General features: G+C 32.6%; 1 protein-coding gene and 1 long non-coding RNA gene across 3 annotated transcripts; one reads left to right on the top strand and one right to left on the bottom strand.

The window, feature by feature from the left end:
• Positions 1–374: 374 nt before the first annotated feature.
• LOC119083341 lies at positions 375–1,014 on the bottom strand. The gene is made up of 3 exons (XR_005088845.1): positions 928–1,014; positions 759–828; positions 375–673 (listed from the first exon to the last, which is right to left on the bottom strand). It is a non-coding gene; the product is annotated as an uncharacterized LOC119083341 (long non-coding RNA).
• Positions 1,015–3,777: 2,763 nt separating this feature from the next.
• Positions 3,778–4,492, top strand: LOC119083339. Of its 2 annotated transcripts, none has more exons than XM_037193035.1 (3): positions 3,778–3,869; positions 3,933–4,117; positions 4,195–4,492. In XM_037193035.1, exons 1-3 carry the CDS (start codon positions 3,800–3,802, stop codon positions 4,465–4,467), a joined length of 528 nt encoding a protein of 175 aa, XP_037048930.1. In that variant the 5' UTR covers positions 3,778–3,799; the 3' UTR covers positions 4,468–4,492. The 2 variants fall into 2 exon arrangements, with proteins under 2 accessions (XP_037048930.1, XP_037048929.1); XM_037193034.1 differs by having other exon boundaries at positions 3,933–4,135.
• Positions 4,493–13,244: the final 8,752 nt, after the last annotated feature.

Raw genomic sequence — 13,244 nt, 5'->3', positions numbered from 1 at the left:
TTCCTGTTTCGCAAACAGTTAACTTGGATTTTACTGCTGTGTCATCTGTTATCGAAAATGACGAGAAAACAAGCGATGGGCTCTGGCTACAGTGGCTGTATATGGAATAATCTATGTTAAAACTAATGACGTAAAAGATTGTGACCAATATGTGGAAAATACTTAGATCAAAAGAAGTAAAAGATTCATGTTTTGCATGTCTACTGTGAACGTTAACGTAGAAATGCACTGTGTGTAAGTTGTCTTTGAATTGTTTACAATAGAAAGTGTTTTCGTTTGTACACCAGCTGGCGATATTTAGCTGGTGTACTGCAGATAGGAAACTTTTAGTAATTGTAAAAACAGAATCCGGATATTTTGAAATGTACCGTAATGGCGGTTTGTTCGATCCTGAGAAATTCATCGTTTTACGAAATGTAACGTAAAAGTAGTTTGTTCGATCGTAGGGAATTCGTCCTTTTACGAAATATAACGTGAATGTGTTTTGTAGATTACTAGGGAATTCATCCTTCTACAAAATGAAACGTTAAGCCGTTTTGTTAGATAATAGGGAATTCGTCCTTTTAAGAAATGTAACATAAAGGTATCGAACAATCCGCCTTTCTCGATAGGATGAATTCCCTAAGATCGAACAAACTACCTTAACGTTACATTTCGTAAATGGATTAATTCTCTAGGATCGAACAATCCGCCTTAAAGTTAAATTTCGTAGGAAGATGAATTCCCTAGTATTCTATTTCGTAAAAGGAATAATTCACTAGTATCGAACAACCCGTCTTTACGTTATATTTCGTAAAAGGACGAATTCCCTAAGATCAAATAAACTACCTTTACGTTACATTAAAGGATTATTTCTCTAGGATCGAACAATCCGCCTTTACGTTAAATTTTGTAAAAGGTCGAATTCCCTAAGGTCGAGCAAACTACCTTTACGTTACATTTCGTAAAAGGATGAAATCCTTAGAATCGAACAATCCGTCTTTACGTTAAAATTCGTAAAAGGACGAATTCCCTAAGATCGAACCTTTACGTTACATTTCGTAAAAAGATGGATTCCCTAGTATTGTGTACAAAATAAGTTTTATTTTCAAAATATCCGGATCTTTCATTCAAATTTTAATTTTTCCGGGTGCCAATAGTCTCTTTATTATACTGTGGCTAATGGCACCCGGTGCCAATAGTCTCTTTATAATACTGTGGCTAATGGCACCGGGTGCGATTAGCATTAGTATAATAAAGAGACTATTGTCACCTAGTGCCATTAGCCACAGTATAATAAAGAGACTATTGGCACCCGGTGCCATTAGCCACAGTATTATAAAGAGACTATTGGCACCCGGTGCCATTAGCCACAGTATTATAAAGAGACTATTGGCACCCGGTGCTAATAGCATATTCGAAAAACAAATGAGTCAACATATGGATGCAAGACAGAAAGAGTAAATTTATTCTTTGGAATTTTTCGGACTGAAACAAAGTGGTACCTACTCGAATATTAGAATATTTCGAATATTTCTGTTCTATAGAATTAGTATAATTTGGCGAAGACGAATATGGTTTTCTTCAATTTTATATGTAAATATTTATCACCTTAGGACGATCAATAAAGGTCAACAAACACAAACACAGATCTGTTGATCCTTTGTTCCATTCCCGGTCATCATGTAAATCACGCTAGCCTTCATGCTGCCCCTATGAACCTGCCTAGAACGTCAGCAATTTCTGAAGGAACGATCTCATAGTCTCACATATTAAATGTGTGCCCGTTTCTTCTTCTACTTTGCAGGATTACAGGAGTTTCAGAAAGTCTCAACTTATTCAGTCGCCAATTCAGCCCACAACGTCCGGTAAATGTAAAATGTTAAATGTAAGTACGGTAAGTGTCACGGCGCGTCTCTACGCGTTTTATCATCACTCCCTAAAGATTTCTAGTTTCTACGATTAGATCTTTGAAAATACGGTACACCGATCGTGGCTGTAGCGACACCGTATAGATGTTTACTAATACCCACAGAAAGTTGTTGAAAGTCCTGTTATGAATTTCAAATTTATGCCAATTTATAATCCAGTTACGGAAAGCTTTTAACGCCAAATTTTATTTAATTATCAACATTAAATTACGACAATGTGTGCCAAATTCAATCTATTCACAAGGCGGAAAAAATTTTACAACAAATTTTGCAACGACATAATCATCGTGTGTGATGTGTGATGTTCTATCGCAATTGAATTATAATTCTAGGGGGCAATTGATGCTAAAATGCTAAAACTCTCATTCATTATTTTCATCTTATAAATTCAACGACAACAACCACAACGAAAATTAATCTCTTCTTCACGGCAAAGATTTAAATATTTTATATATTTGATTTTCAAACAATTTTCATGCTTAAAACTTTTATAGTATGTGCGAGTCATTTCTCGAATTCGGCAAGAATATAAATTAAATGACTTTTATCGTTTTCAATCTCTGAAAATAAAATAAAAAGACATTTATATTCACCGAGCGGAAATTAACTTTCTCTTGAATTACTTGAATGTGAAATGATGTAAATTTTTTTTTTCATAGAGGATACCAAACAGGAGCGATAGAAACGAACTGTGATAGAGAGGTGAGATACCCATGTGGTGTATTAGTTGAAATGTAATGTTCTAAAAAGTCTTAGAAAACTTTGGCTATTAGTTCGAATAATTATTTTTGAAGTACAAGAAAAAGTTTGGCTATTATATTGTATTAATTACATGTTTATTTGTGATTTGTGGTTTACGAGTTTTTCTCATTTGCATTCGAAATATTATACCGACCGAAATTCGTCGGGTTATTGAAAAAGTTTCGGAACATTTTCCAATAAATTTTAATTTGATTCTTTATTCTTTATTGTTATTAATTTACTAATTTTTCAAATCTAATAAAAATGTACTTTAGAGAAGAAAATTCGTGAGAGTTCAGTATAGTTAAAATAAATTGTATTTATTGCCATAATTTGCTCAAAATAGAGTGTTTACTTAAAGTTTTGTATTATATTATTCCCTCAGGGATCATAATTTCTTCGTATGTTTTGTACGTATACCTAGACCTAGACACAAAAAGAATGGGTGTGTAAGCGAATATAATGTGTTGTGTATACAGCAGTTTGGATTAGGTACAAAATCATTATAATCTTCCGCAAAAGGCAAGTGTTTCGCAATATAATCTAGAGATCTATATGCTGGTGCTTTGAGATAAAACCGACAACCGGTAAAATCTTTTACTTCGTTTCTTTTAATAAAAAAAAAAACATTTAAAGATATTATAAACAGTAGAAGAAGTAGATCTAATAATTATACAACGATGGACTTAACACGTCGCCCACGTCTTCAGCTACAATGAAGATCGCTCTTATCACTATTCTATATTATCACGATAGGCGCCAGTATAACGCTTACAGCGAGACTTTAAAAAAATAAGATCAGCCGATGATGCAAAATAGTAATTTAGCATTTTCGTCTTTTTTTACCCGTCCTTTCGTACCTCTCAATGACTTATTGAAAAATGCAAAAATTTGTTCGTGTGAATAAAATAAATGATAAAAGGAATATCGAACATTGACACCTACACCCACCGTTAAAGAGAACAAAAAAAGCCTATCTGCGGATACGAAAACAAAAAGCAATAACTAAACTTGAATGATAAATTATCGCGTTGGTTGCTGAAGCAAAACTACGGGCCTGAAAATGGATTTACCTTATCGTACGTATAGCAACAACTGATAACATTATACAAAAATACCAGTCAGATCACAACAACTTAGTCATTTACATGTTGTGTACAGAATTCGTTGTTGCTCTTTTTTCTTACTTCGAAAAAAAGTTTTTAATTTTCCAAATGAGTGAGTGATTTCTTTGTGAATATCAATAGGTTAGACTAACTAATAACATTCAACGACTAACAGATTATTCATGGGTTCCTACCACTATCCACGCACCCATTCCATTAAATGCTGTTCTTGCTGGCTATGACAGTGACGGGAGTAGAATTTTCGTTGGTCGCACTTACTTTCAAGGAGACCAAATACCTTGTAAAATAATTCCTGCTAAGGCAGCGGCTTATATTAGTTATAACGGAACAGAACATTATGTTGGAAATTACTTTGAAGTTAGCGCAATATTGATTTTTATAAAGTCAACCGTTATCTTTGTTTAACATTCCTTCAGATATTATGTGGATATGGACTACGATGGATTTCAGCGAGCCATGGTTTAGTTCCACATGGAGCTATTCCAGCAGGATATTGTAGGTCTGGTGACACCCTTCTTGTTGGCAGAGCACACTTTCTGGGAAGTTTAACTCCTGGAAAAGTAAGTCGTTTGAACCGATGTCTGTATGTGCCTTTCAATGGAAGAGAATACGCCATACCGGTGTATGAAGTATTGGTTAGCAATCCATTAATTCATTTAAGTTATAAAAGTTCATGCTCGATCCAGTAACACAAAAGGAAATTATTATTTTCCACTGTGATTTTTTTTAGATTAGATTTCTTACATCTTTTGGGATCGTTAAAAAATAGCGTAACAGACGAAACAGATAATATCCCCTGTTATGTAATAGTAGATTACGTTGGATGCTGCGAAAGTAATTCATTACACAAGGACACAATTTTGTGATACGAGCAAACTCACGAGTAAGTTTTTGAGCAACAAGCTTCGGTAACTGTTTTCGAGGCAAGTGTAGAGCTTGCATATCCGAGCCGAAGGCGAGGTATGCAACTACACTTGTAGAGAAAACAGTTACATAAGCTTGTTGCTCAAAAACACGAGTGAGTTTGCGAGTTCTACAAAATTGTGTCCGAAAGCAATGAATTACGTCGCAGCATCCAACGTATTCTGGTTTATTGCCTGCTCATGCGAAAATTGACTATTACACGGCTGTTCTGCAGAAATTGTACTGAAGAAATCGGCTCACACGCTACACGTCTCCTAAAAAATTGATCCCGAAAACAGCACTCGTGTTACATTAGTATTGTCGCAACAGTGGTTACAATTGCGTTGTTGACATTGAATAGTTTTTCGCAGTTAGTATCGATGAAGACGCATTGTTTGTGCAATTATTTTGTTAGTCCTTTTTAATGTTTTCAAAAAAATGTGCAACAAAGTGTAGTGTTTGTACTATAAGCAAAAGCATTTAGTATTACAAGTGAAAAATACAACGAAATGTGTGGCCATAAAATGTTACTTCGGAACATCAAAATTATTGTTACAATAAATATAGCCGACAATTCTGTGTTGCGAATTCTTCTAAAAGTGTGTTGTAACCAGATTACTTGCGCAACAAGTTTTTCTCAAATAACTTTGTTCATCGATCAATATTTTTACCAAATTTTTTTTATTTTACCGACACTTCTTATATTCTTTTTCGATCGATCGATTCATTCAACAAAAAAGATAAAATGAAAGCAAGGCAAATTTTACTTGAAAGAACTGTCAACTTGAAATAAACCCCAAATATCCCTAGTGTAATGGATCACTTTCGCAGGGGGTAAACAGCCGTGTAATAGTCAATTTTCGCATAGGGCAGGCAATAAAATACTATTACATGTTTTTGAAAGTTAAACACATTTTCTTGTTTTTGCAAGATGTGTAAAAAGCTACTTTCGACCATAGGGAAAACAAATGCATGTAAATAACTATTACATGCTGAGGGCGTCATTTTTATCCCGAGTTTATAGTTATTTACATAACAAGGGATAAAAAGTTTAAAAGTAGAGTTTTCGTGTGAATTTTGTTGGTTTAGGTTTCAAAAGCATTATTCACACGTAAACTCTACTTTTCAACTTTTTATCCCTTGTTATATAAATAACAATTACATGCTTTTGAAACCTAATCCAAAGTTCTTGTTTTCCCTAAGCCACTTTCGACCCTAGTGAAAACAAAAGCATGTAATAGTATTTTTCGTAACAAGTGACGAAAAGTAGGACCTTCCGTTGCCTTTATTGCGAAAAACGTTGCATACAACTCGGTGGATAAATGAATTTTTAGGCAAACGCTGTGTACGCTGCGGTCTCGAGTGACAATCTACACATCTAGTGCCTAAAAAGGCATTTATCACTCGGTTGTATAAATGAATTTTACATGCTGAGGGTATCGAAAGTAGTGCTTGAAACGTCAAAAGTACGGTTTTCGACGCAAGTAGCATGTGAAACACATTGTGGCACAGCGAGTAAAAAGTTACGACAATAGTCGTTAATCGTGATACTTTTTGTGAACCAATAAACCATCCATTTGGTAAAAAATGTCTGTTTTAAAATTTATTAAAAAACGGTATTGGTACTTCAAGCAAAATGTGATAGTAACTAACGATCCATGTACATAAATTAAGCACACCAAATATTCCAATAAAATATATCTCAATTATTTTCATGCTTTGATCGAATAAAATAATGGAAATATGTGGAACACTTGAAAGCATCGAGTGAGCGTAGGCAGCACAGCAAAGCAAAAAAAAACAATGGTAAGCCTGTCAATTACCTCTAAATTTAACCTGTGAATTCGCATTTCCATGTCAAGTAGTTTTTCAATTACAATCGTGATGCAATGATGTACAGACGGATACGCTTAAATTGGTTTTAATTTTGCACCCCGTTTCTGCTGCACACAATCGTGATGGAATTTTTTCTACTTCAACCTGAATTGCATAGGGTGGTTGTTGTTAACAGGGATTAAATCCATAATACAAATGTGAATATTTTGAAAAGTGCGACGACATAAAATTGCAAATTTAATATTTAAATGAATTCTGGTTATAAAAAAGCAGCCTAACTAAAGGCCAGAAAAAAAAATGTGAAAAAAATATTACAGAAATATTGAATTTTGTATCATAAATTGCATTCGAAACAGCATGTTCGTTCTGTTGCATTTTTTATTAAAATTTCATAATGCGAACAAACGCCATTTATTTTAGCTTCAAGTTTTTTTATATTATTTTTTTTAAATTGTTTTCATTAGCATATAGTGGGTTAATTTAAATTTTAACATGTATAAAAGTACAATAGGGGGCACATCAAAAATGCATTGTCCATCGAATTGGTTTAGTTGAATCCTGCTTAAAATAACCAAAGCGGAATAAAAACATATATTACCATAGCACATATTAAATGTAAGTAGATAACGATGTTGACGTCCATCACAGTAATATACATTTCTCATCCTCATTCCCGTTTAACGTCTGTAAAGACTCGGATATATATTTTTTCATATATAAAAGAAACTCATTTGTTTGTTTATGTTTTATGCAAAGACCTCGCCAAAAACATCGTCATCGCTTAACAAGTGATGGTTTTTCAAATTATATATGAAATCAGAGGAAAAAAATGTTAAATAACTTTCTTCCTTTTTTGTTTCTTCATTTTTTTTTATCTCCAGTAAAACGCTTTGGACATTTCTCATTAATAATAAAAAAAAACATTCGTTGTTTCGCATACATAAATGATACATAAAAACGATTTTCGGAAAAAAAAGAAATCTTTTTTTTTCGGCTTGTGCTTAGGTACGTACTCACTTTAATAGAAATTTATAATTGGCTTTCTCGCTGCATCAGAAGCTTATTTTCATCAAAGGAAATCTAACAACGTTTCATTTTTAATACAAAATAGTCGTAGGAATGCTTATGCAGTTTCCTAACAAGAATATTCTTTTTAAAATAGTAAATGGACCAACGGGTTTATAACTATGACATAAAATTTATTATTCCGAGTTAACTCCTAGAACTCCTCTGTAGAAACTAATCAGCTTTGAATTCTGTCGATTTATCAAGCTCTATTATATACTTTTGTGCCTTTCTGTCTTTCTTGCTTTGAACTATTTACAAGCTGTCAACATATCCGTATATGTAATGTCTACTGTGAAAACCGACAAACTAACTTTTTATATGCTTAAGTCAACTACCAAAAATGATTCTAATACGGACATCATCTGTTATCGACATCGACGACACATAAACGAAAAGCGTCGACTAGTGCGAGCATATTTATCTACCAAAATGTGTGATAAAACAAATGAAGTAAAAAGTGTTGCTTTTTTGTTAGAACGAAAGACTTAATAGACCCTCCAATAATAACACTGCTGGACTGCTGATATATTTGATGAACGTTGTTCGTTATATAATTGAATTTAATTTGGTTTATTCATCAGAACAACATGGTAGGTCCTTATACAAATGTTCATAGATTTTTCATAACAGCAGATTGACAAATTACAAAAAATAAGAATTACAAATGACTAGCGTAATAAACAAATAGAGCCTCAACAACGAGAGAAGGATTACGACAGTAAAATTAACATTAAAAATATAAAAAAGCAGCATCATAACATTGGACTGTATGGGGGTAGGTAGAAAAGCATAAAAAGAAGTAGTACCGACACTATATAAGTATATAAGTTTAGAGTGTTCTTGTAATTTTTTCAATTAAATTTCAACCTTAAGTAAGAATGTGTTAAATGATATTCGATAATGTACTTAAGGGCAGATTCCGCCAATAACGATCGGTTGCGTTACAATTTTTAAGACTGAAAACTCTAGTTTCAGGCATTAGACTGGTCCTTTCTTTATTGCCTCAATGTGTTAAAAATTTGATCTGAGGTAACTGGTCATACAAAACTATGCCCTTAACAGAAATCTGTGTTCGTTATGAAGAGTAAAACCATATAGATCCAATTATGACGTTTTTTCAATAAAAATTAAAATTGAATTGAAAATTGAACTCGAAGCTGTGTTTTCTAATTCCTATCCTGTTCGCTTATAAAGCAATGAAAATCCTGTGGAATATTCGTCTCTCATTCCAGTCAAAACAAAATTGAATTAATTTGAATATTTTTTTTATTTTTTATTTTTCCATCAGAAGGACATCTAACGACTTCTTCTATATCAAACAATCGGCACACATAAATTCCCTCTAGCTCTTAGTTATTCACGTTATTATATCTATTTTATATAGAACACTCATTTATCTAACATGACATTAAGCTGTATGGTGTAGACGCGGGTAAAAATTGATTACGTTTAACATATATATTGAACAAGTTGAGTTTAAATTAAATGCACAAGGTGTCTTTTATGACCATCTACAAAATTAATATTATACCAATTTATATGCGGAAACAAAGACGTGTTCCAGCTTTACTGAAATTTCGTTCCTCTTTTTTCATAATGAATGTAGTTTGACTTGGAGTTTGAATATCAGGGAAACTGTGGAAACTATAGATAGAAAGCTAAAGTACTGAATGGGACGAAAACGAAAGAAAGAGACAGATAGAGAGAAGAAAAAGTGTTAGTTTAATTGACATTCTATTGAGGCACATAACGCACGATGGTAATGTCTTTATTTCCTAGCACGGCTTTGAATTCTTTCGTGCTGTGGCGCTCTTAGTTTTTTTTTGTATATAATATATTGAGATCTTTGAACTTATCATTCTACACCCAACTTTCCAGTATGTCCCTGATGTCATGAGCACAAAATTATAACCAGATAAGTTTTATCGGATGAGAATAACTAATATTATCGATCAAAAAAAGAAATATTTTATACAGTAGGAAGAAAACAAAATCAGTAGGGGTTTCGGATTCGTCAACGAAATTAAATAATTTTAAACGACTAATAACTCTTTGTTATAAATGGGTTTGGTCGATTCGCAACAAAAAAAGTCAATAAATAAATTTCGAATAGACAGAATGGAAAAGCAATAACACCGCCGTTATAAGTCGATTTTTTTATTATTATTTTACGATTGATATATATACATATACCGGGCCGGCATACTGTTCAATATAAATCTTGTTATACGTATTTATGCTCCTTTTACAAAAAAAAACCTATGAATTCGAAAATAATTTATTTGAATTTTGACTCTGAGCATTCAAATTCGTTTTTTTAATTGTAATTTTTTCCCGTGAAATCACCCACACAATATCTTCCTTTCGTATGGGATATCATACACAAGCTTGGTATTATTATTATATTAAATTTCGATATAACAAAAAAAAAATTATTGAACAAAAACAAAAATCAAAGTTTAATTGCGTATTGTTTGGGAAATATTCATGTTCAAATCATTAATAAAATATTTTGTGCTATAAGCTGAAATGAGATGAGGGACGGATCAAACGGCTTTATTGTTTGCATTGTTTAATATACTATACAACACACACTTTGTTTATTTGCTCATTTATGTGTGTAAACATTTATAAAATTTATATATATGGGTGTGGTGTATTAACGGTTTAAATATTATTTCTAACGTGATTTTTATCAATATTTTGATTTAATTCACATACAAGAGTTCGATTAAGTCATTGAAAAGAAGAAAAAAAATCTGATAACTGACACAATGCTCTGAAGAAATAAAAAAAAACAAACGGTGAATTGGTGTCATAAAAATCACATAACCAAACCAGCCAATTTTCAGGTCGGCTACGCCTCGATTGGTAAATTTCACACAAGAAGTACCATTTCCATTTCTTCTTGGAATTGACTTCAATTTTAATTTACTAGGCCCCACTTTTTGGGTGGACCGAGTCCATTGACTGACTGATTTTCTCAGCATACTGCTCATGAATGTTATTCATTGAATTATGTATGCAACTCTTGTGAATAACTGCCCTCGCTTCGCTCTAGCCGTAAATATCAAACTCGTTGAAACTTTTTTTTTATTATTATCAACAGCAAGATATCACGCAATAAGTTCTTTTCGGAATATTTTCGGATGGTATTTCGGTCCTCATCGAATATTGTTATTGGAAATGCATTGAAAATTATTCAAGTTGTCGTATGATAAAGTGACACTAGACAGATATTTTGTTGGATACTTTCAGATCGCGAGGTCCATTTGTCGAATAATTTTTTTTTAATCTGTTGAGTATTACTCAAGTTATCGTGTTATCAAGGGGCGAGACAAAAATTCTTTTGGGAATATCTCTATGACCACCCGTCCGTAAAGGCCCATATTAACCCTAGGAATATAATTACCCGTCGTATAAAAAAAAGTTTTTGGAAACCAGTTGAGAATTACTCAAGTTCTATAGTATTATCGATATGCATTTTCAATCACTGTGAAAATTTTATGACGAAAATTTTAAAGTGTTTATCATCCGTAAGACCTATGACTTTCAGTCAAGGGAATAAAAAAGCCGAGGGGCGTGCAAATCTATGATTTACATATTTTCAGAGCACATACCATTAAAACATAAATAGAGAAATTCTATTTAAGTCTTCATTCAGTTCGACGTACACTTCCTGTTAATAATGTCCATGATATGATGGTATGAATTTTCAACAACTGAATGAAAATTGTTTTTTTTTTCGTTCTCAAAGTATGTTGGCACAGAAGTCATTAATCTATCAGCTTTATTTGTCATCAAAAAAAAAAAATATATTAAAAATGTACTTTATCCTCAAACTAACATTCTGTATGTTCACTATAACGAAGTTATTTTTCCACACAATTCATCGTTTAATTCTTGTTTCATTTAGTATAGTTCCAACGTCATGTGTAAACGATAAAATTACACATTCGAATTTTACTTTTGTGATCCCCGCATTTTCATACGGAACAATATAAAGGGTTGTTGTTGACAACAAAATGCGTATATATTTCATATATTGTAACGTTAGTTTCGGTGATGGCCAATTCATAATATTACCATAATTCACTCTGAAATACCCGTGAAATTTCAAAGCATTTATTATTCTTGATGACAGTAATTAAATCAAAATGTCCAAACGAAAACAAAATTTATGGCAGTCTCGTTGATTGTTTCAAAAATTTCTAGCTTGTTTATGAGTATACAAATTGATTTGAATCCACTTTGTGCTGACAGAAAGGAGTGTACTGGAATTAGTGACTCTCAACGTCAAACTCATATTTTAATCAAATGATTTAGCCTCAACCCATTAAAAATAAGCTGATTTAGTCCATTATTCCGGGAAGATATCTGAGTTTTTTGATGATCACTAAAATTTGCGAACGTTTCCCTCTCACATCCTATGAACTGAGAACTGAAACGGTTGTATTCGATGCAACACTTAATTTGGTGTAGTGTTAAACAAATCTCAATCTTACTTCTTATCAGACTAGATTCTCGAATTCAATGTTACTGTTGGCTCGTTTCACAAAATGAGTAAATAGCTTCCAAGGGGGAAAGATGAAGAGCATGATTAGATATGTTAATGAACAGAGCCACCATCATCATCTGTACATCAGTGAATAACGTCATTATCGAAATACCTATTATACGCCTTATGCATCTGAAGAGTACCGTAAATTCCACAACATTAACTAAATAATTAAAAACTTAAGATAATAAATTTCCCGCTTACATAATTCATCGTCGGAAGTATTACCTGTTTTCTAATTTTCTCTGTTTCAAACGAAATGCAAAATTAAACAGAACAAAATATATGTTACACAAAGCTCTCCCTTTATTCTGGTATCAAGTACACGAAAATTGCTTATGAAAATCTCCCCAACAATACCCAAATCACCAGTTAAGGTTTGCTTTTATTACACAACCGTACACACTGCATGCGTATGGAAAATTGCGTAGTAAAACGAAAATATGCTATTCTAGCGATTGTTCTACAACAACCCTTGTGTGCTAAAACGTACATATATGCAGGGAGTACAGAAAAAATTATCACACATTAAAAAATGTTGAGGAAGAATATGGAAAAAAGGAGGAAAAAATATTATGAAAGTGTCTTCACCACCTTTTCTTCTCACTTCTGCGAATTGCATTAAATGAATGCCTTGCATTTAGGAAAGGGGTAAGATTTTTTTTCTATTTATGTTCTGAAGCATTAATTCTGCATCTGCATCACATTTCACATAATGAAAGGTTGGGCACTCAACTCCAGACAGTGTAATATACCAGAGTGGTATTCATGGCTGAAACTTATAGTGAATTAGTATCTACTTTCTATTGTGTGTATATGGGGTACAGAATAAGGATGTAGCCATAAGAATGCCAAGGATATTGTTAGCTGAGTGAGATGTATATATTTCAGGAAATTAAAAATATGTTGACTATGTTGTCGGATACTGTGAGCTTTGGGGAATTTAATTTCATTAGAATTGTTTACAATTCGCATAACAATGATGATTTTACTGCTTAACACTACACCATCTACATTTGCACACATATAAAATGGCATTTATCAAAAAATATTTTCCATTCTTCATATTTATAATACAAACGCCAATGCTGGAATAAAATT

Source organism: Bradysia coprophila, unplaced genomic scaffold (genome assembly GCF_014529535.1).
Source record: "Bradysia coprophila strain Holo2 unplaced genomic scaffold, BU_Bcop_v1 contig_588, whole genome shotgun sequence".
Lineage (NCBI taxonomy): Eukaryota > Metazoa > Arthropoda > Insecta > Diptera > Sciaridae > Bradysia > Bradysia coprophila.
The sequence above is the reverse complement of the archived record's forward strand: the minus strand, read 5'-3'. Positions and strand labels throughout refer to the sequence as shown.

Excerpts from the sequence above, each read along its gene's own strand:
- LOC119083339 (XM_037193034.1), top strand. The coding sequence starts at position 3,800 with ATGTTGTGTACAGAATTCGTTGTTGCTCTTTTTTCTTACTTCGAAAAA. Across the intron at positions 3,870-3,932 it reads GTTTTTAATTTTCCAAATGA|ATTATTCATGGGTTCCTACC; the intron begins GTGAGTGATTTC and ends AACGACTAACAG. Across the intron at positions 4,136-4,194 it reads ATGTTGGAAATTACTTTGAA|ATATTATGTGGATATGGACT; the intron begins GTTAGCGCAATA and ends ACATTCCTTCAG.